The following is a 16,770-nucleotide window of genomic DNA, read 5'->3' on the forward strand; positions in this document are numbered from 1 at the left end:
TTGAATCTTTGCTCCATATCCAAAATCCAGTTCCTACAAAGGCAGACTGTGAGAGACGCCAGGTGATGGCTCAAGAAGTTGTGTTCTTATTATCCATATAGGAGAACTAGATCGAATTTCTGGTTCCTGGCTTCTGGTTGGTCTTTGGGGAGTGAAGTGGCAGATATGTTTCTTCATTGATATTGATAAGTTTTTTTCTTGTTGCTCATTTCATATACTATAATCTCAATAAGAATGTGAATATTTTGTGCTACAATATTTATTATCCTGTATTTTCTTTGTCTATTGAGATTTTGGAATCAATGACTCACTTACCTCGTGAGTCTGCTGGGAAATGTCCCACATCACTGGTATTGCTAGCTCCTTTCCTTATAAGTCCATTGGGAAATGTCCTTGCCCCACCACCTTTGTGCTTGAAGATTCTGTTTCTGATTTCTCTCATTCTTCCCTTAAATCTGTTAATACATCAGTGAAGTTTTGTGCATTGGGAGATTTCTTTATACCATAACTTTTAATACAGATTCGATTTCTTTAACAGATGCTAAGACTTACAGATTTACCTTTTCTTTCTTTGCTGCGATTGGTGTTTTCTCTTTTTTTTGTCCCAATTTTTTTTTAAATTTCATCGTGTAAAATTTACTGTCCAAAAATTGTTTATAGTAACACTTTATATTTGACTCTCTATGTTATGATGTTCTAATCTTTTAAAAAGACCAAGTTTCATTTTTTGATAGTTACCGTTCTTCATCTGTTTTCTTTGTTACTGACTTCTATTCCTATTTTTTTCTGTTTATTTTTGGGCTTCATTTGTCTGCTTTGGTGGGTGTTTGAGAAGGGACAAAGGGATTAGTTTTGATTTTTCTTATACAAATTTGAAAATATACATTTTTGCTGTGATTAACTCTTTGGCTACATTTCTTTGTCATATAGTTGAAAATATTTAGGCACTGAGTTTCCCTTTCCCTTCCTTTTTAAAAAATTTTACTTCTTTTTTATTATTATTATCATTTTATGATAGAGCTCCATAGGCCCTGGGGTTTCTAGGAGCTCCCAGTGAAAGTCCCTTCCCACCTGGTTGTTGGTGTAGTTCTGGCTGCCTGTGTGATTTGTATCACCACAGGCTGAATGCCACTGGAGTATCAGTCACTGCAACACCACGCCGTTGTGTCAGGTGCTTTCCTGTGTCTGTCAGTCTCCAGGTAACCCTCTGCTGTTATTCTGTCCTCGCCTGTTTCCTGCAGTGTGCCCTCTCTGCTTCACACTGGCTAATATTTTTGTCTGTTTAAACGTGTCCTCACCCTATTCTGCCATCTTGACTGTCTCCTTCCCTTCTATTTTTTTTTAAGATTTATTTATTTTTGTTGGAAAGGCAGAGGTACAGAGAGGAGGAGAGACAGAGAGGAAGATCTTCCATCCGATGGTTCATTCCACAAGTGGCAGCAACAGCTGGAACTGAGCCAGCTGAAAGGCAGGAGCCAGGAGCTTCTTCCGGGTTTCTTATGCAGGTGCAGTGTCCCAAAGCTTTGGGCGGTCCTCAACTGCTTTTTCAAGTCACAAGCAGAGAGCTGGATGGGAAGCAGGGGATTAGAACTGGCATCCATGGGCCTGGGGCCATGGCCTAGCAGCTAAAATCCTTGCCTTGAATGCGCCAGGATCCCATATGGGTGCTGGTTCTAATCCCAACAGCTCCACTTCCCTTCCAGCTCCCTGCTTGTGGCCTGGGAAAGTGGTTGAGGACAGCCCAAAGCCTTGGGTTCCTGCACCCATGTGGGAGACCTGGAAGAAGTTCTAGGTTCCTGGCTTCAGATTGGCATAACGCCATTGCGGTCACTTGGGGAGTGAATCATCAGACGGAGGATCTTTCTCTCTGTCTCTCCTCCTCTCTGTATATATGACTTTCCAATAAAAATAAATCTTCAAAAGAAAACAAAAAACAAAACAAAGCAAACAAACAAAAACTAGAACTGGCACCCATATGGGATCCCAGAGTGTTCAAGACGAAAACTTTAACTGCTACACTATCACCCTGGGCCCTCTTTCCCTTCTTAATTGATGAATTATTTAATATTGTATTTTTATTTTTCAAACACTTGATGGCTAACTTTTAGTTTTACTATTAGAAGAAGTACATGTAATTTTCTACATTTGGAATATGTTGAAATATGTTACAACCTCCAGCAGGATTTTGTATTTTTATTTTACTGTAAAGAGAAGATAGTAAATGTTTTAGGCTTTGTGTAAAATGCAATCTTCAGTTTACTCAGTTGTGCTTGGTACACATCAGTGGATGAACTTGGTTGCACTCCAGTGAAATTTTACCTACGTGGCAAGTGTTAGGCCAGATGCGACTCCAGTATGGTGACCTTTGTTTTATTGAATGAAATGCACCTGTGACTTTTGACGCTACTTTTGTTACTCCTTTTTCTTTGTGTTTTTAAATCAAGTTGGTTTAGCTATCTGCTCCGTCTTAACTCCTATCTTGTGGTCTGTCCCTTACGACACGTTTCTAGCTTGGTAATCTGGGACTCTGATTTGCTTCAGGTTCTAGCTTCCCCCAGAAGTACCTGAATCCATGTTTCAGCACGTTGGGGACCCAGCCTGTCTCTGCTTGTGTATTAGCAACCTCTGCTTTATGAGTGTCAGGAATCACAGGGATCCTTTGGACTCTACTGTTTGGGCCTCCACCTTAAAGCAGGATTAACTGCAGCATCCAGATACTTCCCAATTCCTTACACAGTCATGTGGAAAGTGAATAATTGACTGATTTATCCATGATTTTTGATAAGAATTCACAAGTCACCATTCAACTAGCACTTTATCAAAATTGTTACTAGAAATCTTTTTGGCTTTTCAGCCAATTATTTTCTATTTTCTTTTAGTTATTTCCACTGAAACTATTAGAATGTCCTCCATGGACACGCATGATGCAAGTGCCTCCTACAATCAGTGAAACCACACCTTTCAGACTGTGGTCACCTATTGTCCTCCTAGCCTACCCTTTGCAGGATAGAGCATAGTTAAGCCCTGCATGTCTGCAGTGAAGCTACTTACTGCTTAGGGCTCTTGACTAGCCAGTGTCTCTCTTGTGTGACTCGTGTACTCATGAAGCACTGGATAAACATTACCTGCATACCGTCCTGTACTCCAAACCGGCTAGATGTAAACTGCTTGACTTGGAAGGAGCATGAAGGTCAGAAGGCAAGATGCATGCACTGTACTCAGCTTTATCACTTCTGTATCCTCCCAGAGTTGTGACTTTTTGCTCTGTGAAACTGGTAAAGTAAGGGTGATTTAGATAGGATTCCCAAGGTGCATTTTGGACTTAAAACATTCAGTTCTCAATCTAAAATAGAACATGCTCCAGAATTCTTCTTGCATTGTTTTGTTAAGACACAATATCAAAAATCACAATAGAACATCATCAATTAACAAATGAAGAACAGTTTAGTCAACTTTCTGCAAAGATCTCTTTTCATGCACTAGTAGCTGATCACAGTATAGTTTTAGGTGATGAGAGAAAAATGTTCAGTCTTTCTTTTTTCTTCCTTTGTGCAGAAAGTGTAAGTACAAGATATATTTTTTTGCCTTCATATCTGTAGATATATACTGGGTTCCTTCTAAGAAAATAGATTTAATGAAGATAAGCCTACATTACAAAATATCTTTATGAACACTTTCATAATCAAATAGTAAGTTATTCCACTTTCTTAACCTGTTGATATAATTAAATGTTATCTGAAAATTCATTCCGTTTTTTGTTTAAAATGATACTAGAGAAGTTAGCAAATTTCTTGTAGTGCTAAAAACCTTTTAGGAACAAATAATTTGAGCAGAAATGGGAAAATCACACAAAGTAATCAATTTTTGATATGAAGAATAGTTTGCTTTAAACATATCACTTCCAAATTCTTAAACTTATTGGGTAATAAGAATTGAATTCTGTAAGTGCTTAAACAAGATATTGCTGATGGGAGACTACCTCAGAGAACTTATATAAATGTGATAAAGCTAACATGCGTTTTCTTTCCCACTTTATCTTCACTTCCCTTTCAGTTAAGTATAAAACTGAATGATTTCCAAATATCTGATCAAACCAATCTTTATTTGCGTGTACTTCTCCAAGAAAATTTAGAACAGTAGTACCTTTGTTGCCAGGCCTGTGAACAATGGTGGTATAAAATCCTTTGAGATTGAAGTTATTTTCACGTGATGTGGGTATCTGTGTATTTCCAAATCCATTGTGTATTTTCAGATATCAGGTGCAAGGTAGATGACATATGATCAATCTTAGAAGCAAATCTGAAAGAACTCTGTGAAAATGTATACTCCTAAGTGAGTTTGTCCATGGGGCTTAGATGTTCGGACCTCCCAGCAGTGTGGCAGCTGCTGTGGGCATCTGATCCAGGTCATATTCAATGCTTAGGGCCCTAGCCCCAGTCACAGCTGCCAAGTGGTGGGAGAATCTGGGGCTTGCCTGGGCCTGAGAGTTTTCTCCCTTCGCAGCAAATACACTGTAAGGGGACCTTGGCAGCCTGGATCCCTGGCTCCGCCCACTGCCACCATCTTGGTGGGAGGGCCCCAGGTGAGTTCCACCTTTGGGCTTGGGTGGATGGGCCTCCCAGCAGCGTGGCGGCTGCTGAAGGGACCTGAGTCAGGTAGACTTAATGCTTGGGGACCTAGCCCCAGCTACCACTGCTAAGCAGTGGGCAAATATTGGGCTTGACGGCTTTGCCTGCTGGCATCCTGGCAATGAGCTTTGGGCTCTTGAGGGGGTGGAATTACTACCTAGGGAAGTCCATAGATAAGGCCACTGTGCATGTAGGTGAGGAAAATGAATTCTGTGTGACTCCCAGCAATGGGGTCACTATACTTGCAAGGTAAGCGAGAGGACTGAAACCTGATGGTTTGGAGGGGAGAGACCAGAAGATCTGTATGGGTCAGACTGATACACAAGCCCACATGGGAGTCCTGAGTAGAGCTTGTTAGCAAGGGACATTACTGACCACCACACACCGGTACACACTAAAGTTAGGGCTGGGGACATGTCTGGCAGGGCTAGATCCCAGTACCAGACTGAATGTCAGAACAGTGGACGGGTCACATTAGACAGGCGCATGTCACCAACCAGCACACGAGAGAACCAGGTCCAGGGGTAGGTTCTGTGGGGTATATATGTACCCAACCCTATGGAAAACAAGTCCCACTGTTAGCTCAAGAGATGGGGTGGTCATCCGCTGAGCTAGGTGTGACCATGGATCCTGTTACACTCATGCGTACAGGAATAGTCTGGTCAGGTCCAGGCTGCAGCAACCACATGTGCATCCTAAAACAGGTGTGGGATGCACCAGGCTGCAACATTCACCAGCTCATACAAGGCCAAGATGGAGAGGCAGGCTATGCCGGACAAGGGCCTCGGACTTGCTGGCATGTGTGAGATCTGGGTCTGGGAGTGGGCCGAATGGGGGAACGTGGGAAACTCCCCTAGTGGGTCATAACTCCTACTGCTGAGCACGTGGTCCAGGCCTGGGGGTCAGGCAAACTGGGCAAGGTAGCTCCAACTGATGGCAAGTGAGTGGGTTGGTTTTGGAAAGGGGCAGACAGGGCAGGGCCAAGCAAATCTTAGCTCACCGGCAAGAGAAGAAACCAGGCTGGAGCATAGGTCAAGCTGGGCTAAGCTGTCACACCTACCAGTTTGCACGAGCCTGGGATGGGAGCAAACTGAGCAGGGCCAGATTCCAGCAACCAACAGTGAATGCTGGGACTGGTGGCAGGCCGAGTCAGGCCAGGCTACAGCATCCCAAGGCAAAGGTCATGACAGGTGAGAGACTATGCCAAGCTGGGTCGAGCAACTACTGCCACATGCAAGATGTATAGCTGGAGCAGGTCTGGTTGGGGAGCTAAGGGGATACCCTGGCTGGGTTGTGGTTCCCATTGGTGAGCGTGGAGACTGAGATGAGAGTCATGTTCTGGTCTGGACATGGCTGTAGTGTCCCTTGGCACAAGTGTGAACTAGGACTGAGTGTGCCAGACTGGGCTAGAACCCAGCACCCACTGGTGCTCATGAGAACCAGGGTATGTGTAGGAGGGGCTAGGCTAGGTCTCTGCCCCTGCTGAGCCATGTGTGAGCTCTGTTTGGGTATGGACCAGGCTTGGCTGGGCTGTAACACCCAACAGTAAACCTAGAACGGGTGAAGGCTGGTTGAGAAGGGTCATTGTTCCTGCTAAGACAGGAGGTGAGTAAGTAGAGCTGGCTCATGGACCCACCAATGGGCATAAGATCTCGGAGAGGTTCTGATGGAGGAGCTTGGGAAACTCTTCTGTCAAGACCCAGTTCCTGCAGGTGAGCACAAGAACCACAATATGGAGCAGCCCAGACCAGGTCAGGGAATGGTACCCACCAGCATACATTTGGCACCGGCCGGGGGCAAACCAGGCTGAGCCAGTTCATATCACCCACTAGCGAATCAGAGCCAACATGGTGTGTGGGTCTGGCTGAGTTGGGACGCAACACAACCCAGTTCATATGGGGGCCAGGACTGAGGGCCGGCTGGGCTAGATTAGGCTAGGCTGTAGCCCCCACCATCGTGAGCTGGAATTGGAGGTGGACCAGGCCCAGCTAGGCTACAGCACCCAATGGCAAATGCCTAGGTGAGGCGGGCCATGCCAGACTGGGCTTCAGCATCCAACTAGCACACGTGAGACCAAGGGGGGAGGCTGTAAAGCTGGTGGTAGGGTTTTAAGGGGCTTGCTGCTGGACCATTACTCCCACTGGAGAGCGTGAAAGCTGGGATGCGGGATGACCAGGCCACACAGGGCTACAATACCTGTTGGCCTCATGTGAGCTGGATTAGGAAATGCCAGGCTGGGTTGACTATTCCTTCTGGTGCATGTGTAAGTCAGAGTGGGTATGGGTTGGTTGGGCTTTGCCACAGCATCAGCTGGCAGATGCTGGCACAGGGGACAAATTCTGTCAAGGTAGACTGTAGAACTACCTGGAGAGTGCAAGATCTGAGAATGGGACTGGGCCCAGTAGGGAGACAGTATGCACCTCTCTCTTGGGTTGTCACTCCGACTGGTGAGCATAAGAAATAGGACTGGGGCAGACATGGCTAGACAGAGAGTGACACCTGCTGGCAGGTGTGTGGGCTGGATAGTGGGGCTGGTTGGGTTGAGCTAGGCTTCAGTGCCCACTGACATGTATGAGAGCTGAATGGGATGTGGGACATATTAGACCAGTCTGCTGCACATACTGGCAAGCATGGGAACCAGGGCAGGGGGCAGGCCTGATAGGGGTTATTGCAGGTTGATCCAACTTGGCTGCCACTCCCAAGTGTGTGGTGGGCAGGATCGGGCTGGGCTACAACACCCATTGGTTTGTGCAAAAGATAGGGCTGGAGGCAGAACTTATCCAGCAATTGCAAGCACCAGCGTGTGCATAAGCTGATTGGACACAGCACCATATATTGGCAAGCAGACACAAGAATTAGATCTGGGATCACCTCAGATGAAGTTTTCTTGGGGATCCCCCCAACTGAACTGCTAGACTCAGAATCCCAGCCATGGAGAGAATTGCAGGTTTCATGGTCTTATTGTGGAGTGCATGTGTCAGAGCTCTATCACCTCAGTGGCTTAGACAGAGCAGTAGACAGCATATCCAGGTGCACATGGAGGATATGTTAGTATTTTGGAGTCTGCAGAGAACACCTGGTACTACAACAGAAGATGGAGGACAGAACAAATTGATCAACTACCCCAGCCAAGTGTTGGCAGTGAATATCTGGGCAAATGGAGACTCAGGTGAACTGTGTCAACCAATGGATTTTGGAGAGACTTCATCATACTTGGAGTGCAAGAGTGGCGGGAATTCAAAACTGTTAAACTATCAAAACCTCTTGAGCAGGACCCTTGGAGCGTTCCCCACATCAGGGACCCTGGGGTGATGTCAGGTGGCTGGACCCAGGGTGCGGAGGCATTTGGGAGGCTGATTGGTGCATCTTTCCTTATCTCCACCTCCCACCTCTGCTTCCCTCAGATAAGGAAGGAAAAAAAGAGAATGTGGAAATGGTGATCTCACCCACCTTCCTCTAGCCCTTGACCTTTCCCCCTGATCAACTATGTAAAAATCATCAAAAATAAAAATAATTAATGTAAAAAGCAAAATGTATACCCCGTGTATAAGTGAAAGCTCCTTTGCAATACATATTAGATTCAATTTTCAGATTTTGACAAGTATAGCTTCGTACCATAAATTCTTTTTTGAATTTTTAAAACTTTTTTTTACAATACGGTTTTGTAAGTAAATGGATTCCTCCCCCTCCTCCATTTCCCCTCTGCTATTTTCTTCTTCCTTATTTGTCCCCATGTTATCACAGTAGCATAGTCCCTTAGTACAAGTTACAAGCTTAACTTATTGATCTTTAAATGTATCATGACATGGTAGATATAGACAAAGTTGGAAAACCCAGTATCATAGTGTAAAGGTATATTTACAAGTTTCAGTGGGAATCCTGCTTTAATTTAGAAGTAGAGATGCTTAGTGTATAGTACTTTCTCTTCATGGCATGGTAGTTTCCCTTGTACAGTCTCTCTCTCTTTCTCTTTCTCTTTATCTGTTTACATCTCTTTGTATCTATCTATCTATTTATATGTATGTGTGTATTTTGTACTTTACATATTAGATGTCTTACATCAGAAAGAACATATATTTGTCCTTTTGGGACTGACTTACTTCGCTAAGCGTAATGGTTTCTAGCTTAGACCATTTTGTTGCAAGCAGCAAGATTTCATTCTTTTTTTATGACTGAGTAGTATTCCATAGAGTAGAGTGAGAGGGGATGTGAACTGGAAACTTCGTACAGAAAGTGAGTATGCTAAGCGGCAATTTCACCCACTGGACCACAATGTCTATATTATTATGGTTAAATCTGCGTATTAGCAGATTAGAGTTTAAGGAATTCATCAAAATTGCCATATAGTTGAACCTACCATTTCCTAGCTTCATGGCTTCTATTTCAGGTGGTATACATCAATCCTATCTCTCTGTATTCACGTCTCTCCATATACAATGTGGCATTTTCCCTTTGACTTCAAATTTCTAACGCATACAAGAAAGCTGTTAAGGATCCAGCTTTCCACTAACAAGCTTTGGAGGCAATGGACAACATCCATATGGAAAGCACATATGAAGTTCTTGACTCCTGGCTTCAACTTTCCCAGGTCATGGCCACTGAGAACATTTGTAAGGTAAACAAACAGGGAGAAGATATTTCTCTCTCTCTACTTTTCAAATTTATATATATATAAAAAATATATTTATATTTATATTTATATTATATTATTATTTTATTATCATATTATTTTATTATATATTTATATTTATATTATATTTATGTTTATATAAATATATATTTAAATAAATATATATTTATATATATTTATATAAATATATATTTATATATTTATATATATTTAAAATTCTTCTCTTCCCCTACTATTTACCAACACATTAGCAAGGTTTTAGTTCATTATCAGTGAAATTATGCTGAAGGAGCTGTACAGTTCAGACTCCAGTTAACACAGACTTCTTTGGGAAGCCTGAAGACAACAGGAAGAATAAACAAGAGATTAAAGAAACTGAAAGACTTTGGCACTTGAAGCTACAGAAAACATCAAACATGACCCAACTCCTAGGCAGACTAGCATATAACCTTTCTCTGCAGGCCTTTGGTACCTCAGTTCATTTTACCCAATTTATTGTGTCCAGATTTCTGCAGGGAAAAATATCACAATCTTAAGAGATAAAGCAAACATGAGAATAAGGCTCAGCTGTCACGGTACTGCTAACATTTTCAGAAGAATTTAAAATAACTGCAATATAACAAGGGCTCGGTAGAGACAAGCAAGACTAGATGGAAAATGTGTACAGAAAGAAGAAAAAGCTCTGAAGAATGAAAAGGAATATCAGAAATCAGAAAAAAATCTTTTCATCAGAAATAAATAATGCATTTGACGACTCTATCAGTAGTTTGAACAAAGCCAAGGAAAGGCTCTGTAGGCATCATAATGTGCCAAAAGAAATTTTCCAAATTGAAATTTTGGGATTCAGAAATACCCTAGGCAAAGCTAGGATGAGAGACCGCCTTACTGAATTGATATGATTGAGGCATTAAAGTCTCCACTCACCCGTGTTATCCAGCTACCTGTGTAGCACACCCTTGCTCATGATAACACAATAGAGGAACCTGCTCCTGTCATGGAGGGATTTTGATGCCAGGGTGAAGATGGACACTTCTCAAGATGACTTTACTTTATGTTCAGGCTCTGACTAATGATTTATCCAAAGGTATGCATACCTACTGCTGGGCTTCTTTGGATATTGAAATGTACCTTCAGGCTAATTAGTTGTTAAGTGGTTCACTGTTAGATATCTCAGTGAGATGTGAGATTTCTAATGGGGCTCCCCTGTGGGTGCAGGGTTCCAAGGACTTGGAACATCCTTTCTTGCTTTCCCAAGCTGTAAGCAAGGATTTGAATGAGAAGTGGAGCAGTCTGGTCACAAACAAGCACCCCTATGGGATACCAGCACATGAAGGTAGAGGATTAGTTTGTTGAGTCACACAGCGTGAGCCGCAAATGACAGGATTTCATTTTTTTACACCTACATATTCTTCATAGTGTCTATAACACATTTTCTTTGTTCAGTCATACTTGTTGGATGCCTGGCTTGATTCAGTATCTTAGCTCTTGTGAATAAAGCTGCTATAAAGGTGGGGGTACAGATAACCCTTTTTTTTCCTTTTTGGAAAGTGCTGGTATTTACAGTTACAAAATATTTGCTATTCCAATGCTGCTAGCTGTTGAAATGGTTCCTGATACAGTCTCTTCTGAAGTCAACCAGCAGCTTCTTTGTTCCTCTTCCCTCCTCAGACTACCCTATTCCAGTGGAAAAAACTAACTCATCTGTAACTAACTTGCCTTATGCTGCACAACGCACAGTTCCAAAAATCCTAAGAAAGCTTTGGAGACAGGAGGTGAAAAATGAACAGTCTTGCATAAGGGAAACTATCCACTTCTTTTTTCTTTTTATCTAAAGATTGATTTTATTTTCGTTGGAAAGTCAGACTTACAGAGAGGAGAGACAGAGAAAGATCCTCCATCTGTTAATCCACTTCCAAAGTGGCCGCAACAGCCAGGGCGGAGCTGATCTGAGCTGAGCTGAAGCCAGGAGTCAGGAGCTTCTTCCAGGGCTCCCAAGTGGGCGCAGGGCCCAACGTTTTGGGCCATCCTTGACTGCTTTCCCAGGCCACAGGCAGGGAGCTGGATAGGAAGTGGAGCAGCCAGGACGTGAAATGGCACCCACATGGGATACCGACAGATGCAAGGTGAGGGCTTTATCTACTAGGCCATCACGCCGGTCACTATTCAGTTCTTAGGAACACATGATTCTGGTTTCTCTGTGTCAGTGTGGAATTGCAAGAATTGTCTTCTGTGATTGACCTATTATGGGCGTCTGTGCTACTAGGGAAAAATTACTTTGTGCTCTTTATGTGTAAGTAGAAAGGAAGAGACTTTTTGGTTATAGACTAAAATTCTATTCTTTGAAAAAAAATATTTGTGAGCCAGGACTGGGAAACTAGTATATGAGCTTGAGAAATAAATCTGGGTTATGAAAATATGAGCTATAAATGTTTGCATTTCAGATGCTGGCTATAATTTTGAAGTTATGGGGTAGTCAAAGTGAATTAATAATGGGAGTAGCTCATGCTTGTGTCTGATTTTGTATATCTTTCAGAGGCATGATCAGAAGCAGACAGCTCACTTAGTAGTTTTAAATTAAAGGTAGTTCACGGAAGAGGGGCTATACACAGAGCTACATGCAGAGTGCCAGCAATGAACCAGACTCGTTGAGGTGCACTGCCTCCAGAGCTGGAGGAAAGGCGCAGAGGCAGCTTGCACAGGACCAACCATGGGAGCTGGACTGTCGGGTGGGAGGGAGCATCACTCCTGCTGGTGAGAAAGCAGGCAGGAAGTGAGTGCTCCCGTGTTGACAGGAGGATTGGGCTAGGGTGATTGTGCCCTGCCTAACTTCCCCTTGCTTCTGTTTTCTAAGTGCTTCCATGCCAGCATCTCCCGAAGAGCTGGGGTGTGGCCCAGGTGGGACACACATTCAGATAAGTGAGAAAAAAATGATCTCCTGATAGCAAGACCCTACTAGCAGGATCGTTGGCACCTGTTTGTGGCCTGTAAGGAAATCTGGATTGAGGGATGTTATGCTGTGTTGTAATAGGAACATCTTGCTCTGTGTAGTTATCCCACTTTAGATCCTTCACTAAATCAGTTAGAATTGAATAAACTTTACATTAGAGATATGTCTACTGGAAGAAATAGTGTAGTCTATACTGATAAAAAAGAACAGTGTAAATAAATTAAGTCCATAGAAAATGGCATGCTAAGCGAAATACACCCTTACAATTCAAATAACATTTTTGAAACTGATTTCAAACTACTGTATTAAATAAGGTGCTGTTACTTTATTTATAATTTAGGGACTACTGCCTTGTCTAATTTACGAAAGAGTCTTGTGGCAAGGAAAAACTCTTTTGGTTTTAAAGTCATTAGCTATTTGGAAACCCTGGGCCTCATTCAACAACAGAGTTTCTTGGCAACTCTTCTTAAACTACCTTGTGTTTATTCTGACCTTTACAAGCATGAACAACTCCACAGGATTGTTTTTGAGGTTAAAGACAGTGAAATGCTACAACACATAAAGAACACACATACACAGAGAGTGGATTTTGGAGCTAGAAACTACAGGTTTGAAGTGAACTCTAGCATGCATCATGTATTTAATCTTTAGTAAGTGTTCGTGCTCTTATGCTGACATCTTAATATGAAAACTGATGAATCAACATTTCTGCTAAGACTGTGATTAGAATTAGATGAATCAGTGCGTATGACAATATCTAGATTATGAATTACCTTACAAATGTCATTTTCTGTTTTCCTAGATTGTTCTAATCACATTAGGCTCTTCATCAGGGAATCTTATAAATTTATCTTTAAACTTCATTGTGCATGAACTGAGTGAGCATTTGAGACACGTCGATATGCAAATGAGAAGACAAAATCTGTAGGATATTACAGATAAGATGATTACGGAGAAGTAATATGATGGTGAATCTCTCAAAACAAACAAACAAAAACCTGAGGCCAACGCGGAATTTGTGGCTTTTGGGAGCATCTGAGCACACTTACTGGAGAATTTGTTAAGCAAAGTAACCAAAAGTATAAATGAGGTATATTCTGGTCAATCCGTAGGTGAAATTACAAAGCAGGATTTGTGAAATGCAGAGAAGGGGTTGATGCCCACTGTGAAAAATGGGTTGGAAGATGGTCTCAAATGCCCAGTCACTCCATTTTAGAGTTTATTCTAAACCAAGAGAAAATTTTGAAGACCTTGGAGTATTTAACTGACAGAAAAAATAATAGGTACTTGATAAAAGTTACATGTGGGGAGCATTGATGAGCCAATGGCCTAATGCTTATGTGTTATAAAGCTCTTGATAAATGCTGGCATTAACTGAAAAATGGTGTGTATGTTTTCATGTTCGAATGCATTTAGATCAGGAAAATGTTGATAAAAACAGAATGGGTCAAAAAGTTGAGATGTTCGTCACATTTGGGTGTTGTTTGATTCCTTTATAGATATAAGCAAGATTTGGGTTTATGGTATAAAACTAAATATAATTTGGGAGAAGGACGTACTAGGACTTTGGGTGGTTATTTGATTTCTTGTGACTATTGAGAAGCTTTGTGATTTTGGAAGGAATCTTTGGCATCAAATAGAGCTTGATTTTTAGTGCTGACTCAGTCATTTCTTGCTGTGCCACCTTGATACAGTTCCTTGACTTCTCTGAACTTCTTTGAATTTCCTTTTTGGTAAATGGAAGAAATCATCCCAGCCTCTCAGGGTCCATTTTTTTTTCAAAAAGAAACCTTTCCTTGTTTTTACTTGAAAGGCAGATATTACAGAGAGCGAAGGAGACACAGTCACAGAGGTCTTCCATCATCTGTGTCACTACCCACATGGCCACAATGACCAGAGCTGGACTGAGCTAAGGCTGGGAAGCAGCAGTTTCTTCCAGGTCTCCCAGTGAGTGTAAGGGCCCATGGTCGTGGGCCATCATCTGTTTTTTTCCCAGGTCATAGGCAGGGTGCTAGATCAGAGGTAGAGCAGCCAGGACATGAAACAGTGACTGTATGGAATACTGGCACCTCAGGTTGAAGATTAGCCTACTCTACTACCATGCCATCACCAAGTCTTTGTCTTAAATCAGAAGTAAAGGTATTCCACAATGCCCAAACCAAACTGTATGCTCAATTTATGTTGGTACAAAGGTCAAGGAATAGATCACTGCTTTTAATAATGATTGGGAGAATTCTCATCATAATTAAACATTAGCTATAGGTGCTATTTACAAAAAAATTATGATGAATTAAGTGAAATTGTATGAATTAAGAAAAATCCCTAGTCATCTTCTTTATATTCATTTTGACCTGAATGTATTCCCCAGTGACTTACCACAATTAGTGGCTTGCAGCTTTACCTGTCCCCAGGAGGCTCTGGTCTCTTTACCGGAGGTGCGTGTGCAGCAGCTATCCCTCACCTCCTCCTTGATTTGGAGAGTCCTTTTAGACTTGCCGTTCTCCAGTTGGGATATCCGAGGGCAGAGATTAAGTCCCTTTGTCCTCATCACGTACGAGATAGGGATGTACTGCCCACTGAGCTGTGAGCTGCAGGGCTTTGTATGTGGAAAGAGCATTTTGATGGGAGTTGTATTTGGTGGACTATGTAGTTCAGTACCCCAAATCCCTGCAGTCTTTGCTATTAACCTCTTACTAAAAGTTAAATCAAATTATGGTGACTGAAAATACTGAATAAATTTACAAAACAGAACCGAAGTTTTCACATTTATACTCTTCATGCAGAAATCCATGTACTGCATCATGATTCATTAGTGTCCAAAGAGTTCATTGAGTGACTGAGAGAACTATTGTACAGTTTCCCCCCCATAAGCATTATTGTTTCTTATCTCACCCAAGCAGTCCTGAATTGACCTTGGCAATTGAAAGTGAAGCCTCATTTAAGTCTGACAGGGAAGGATTTCCTTCCAAATATGGGACACGTTTTTCTGGACTTTGAACACTAGATGGCAGGAGTACCCTTGCAAAATTTGCTGAGCTGCGCTTGAAAGCAACTTTACTGTGATAGTGATGATGAGCTCTGTTCATTAGTCACTCATACACCTGAAAGCCACACCCGGTGTTGTAATTGAAAGCTATGTGTACTTTGCAATCCAGAGGGAACCTATTTTTATAATATTGATGGCTTGGCCAGGAATGCTTTTTAGGAAGCTTGCCTGTTCATTGCAGTAATGGAGTGGAGTCATCCAGGGCTTGTGCTGCCCATTCATCAGAGGTGAATATTTGAAGAAATAATTGAAACCTGGATTTAAGCCCTGGCATATCTTCATGTTTGCCACTGAATACCTCTGCTTACGGGGTCTTGTTATGTAGAAAAATCTGAAAGGAACAGAAAGCTTACTGCATGCACCGTTTTTCTCTGTTTTGTTGGGGGAGTTTATTGCATAGCAAATTCACGATAGAATGAACTTCAGTAATGATGTAATAAACAGAATCTAGTTCAACCAGACCTCACAGTATCATATGTACTGATTTTGGTATACAAAGCCCAGATTCTGGAGTTCCCCAAATCACGCGGAGTCAGTATCCCTGGGATATACTCTGTCTGAAATGCAGAATTCCAGCTCTGAGTAATATTTGTGACTCTGGAATCAGAATCAGCCCTTCATATGATAACCACCACAGTGGTAAAGAACCCAATCTTCAAACCCACACAATCTTGTTCTCTCAGCCTAACAGTAAACATGGGAATCTTCTAATTGATTACTTTGATAAGACTCCAAGGATAGTCTGGTAGTCAAATGGATTAACCATTAATATACATTAACTTTATACATTCAGATAGTTCAGCAGATTGTTAAAGCAGCTGTGGAGCACCAATTAGCATTAATCTTTAGAGAGTTAAGAATGATTTGTGGGGCCTGGTGCTATAGCCAAATGGCTAAAATCTTCACCTTGCAAGGGCCAGGATCCCATATCAGTACTGGTTCGTATCCTGGCTGCCCCATTTCCCTTCTTACTCCCTGCTTGTGGCCTGGGAAAGCAGTAGAGGACAGCCCAAAGCCTTGGGATCCTTCACCCCTGTGGGAGATCCAGAAGAAGCTGCTGGCTCCTGGTTTCGGATCAGCTCAACTCGGGCTGTTGCGCCCGGTTGGGGGGTGAGCCAGGGGACAGAAGACCTTTCTCTGTCTCCTTCTGTCTGTAGATCTGCCTTTCCAATAAAAACAAATAAATCTTTAACAAAAAACCAAACAAACAAACAAAAAAGGAGAATGATTTTGGTTCTCCAGTCCTGAGGGATGTGCCAGCAGGAGTATGGGGTGACACTGATAACCCTGTTCCCATGCAGCACAGCACAGAACTGTGATGAAATGTTGTCACAGGGGAAGGACAGACTCATGGTCAAGAACTTGGAGAGTCCACAAGTGGTCTTGGTATATTTCACAGTTCTGTCTAGGGCGGGCCAGGTTCCTGCTTAGTGTAGAGCAATGAGCTGTAAGGATATAATTCTGAGAGCAGGAAGGGAGAAGCTGCACACAGTGGTTTCAATGATGCATTGAATCTTTG

General features: G+C 42.3%; 1 protein-coding gene across 1 annotated transcript in view; it reads right to left on the reverse strand.

Annotated features, from left to right (window-relative positions):
• Positions 1-14,753, reverse strand: part of MBL2 (mannose binding lectin 2) — a 31,527-nt gene extending 16,774 nt beyond the window's left edge. The window contains 1 exon segment of the mRNA XM_036495691.2: positions 14,607-14,753. Coding sequence (XP_036351584.2) covers positions 14,607-14,753 — 147 coding nt within the window.
• Between the last annotated feature and the right edge of the window lie 2,017 nt (positions 14,754-16,770).

This window comes from Ochotona princeps, chromosome 13, assembly GCF_030435755.1.
Source record: "Ochotona princeps isolate mOchPri1 chromosome 13, mOchPri1.hap1, whole genome shotgun sequence".
Classification (NCBI taxonomy): domain Eukaryota; kingdom Metazoa; phylum Chordata; class Mammalia; order Lagomorpha; family Ochotonidae; genus Ochotona; species Ochotona princeps.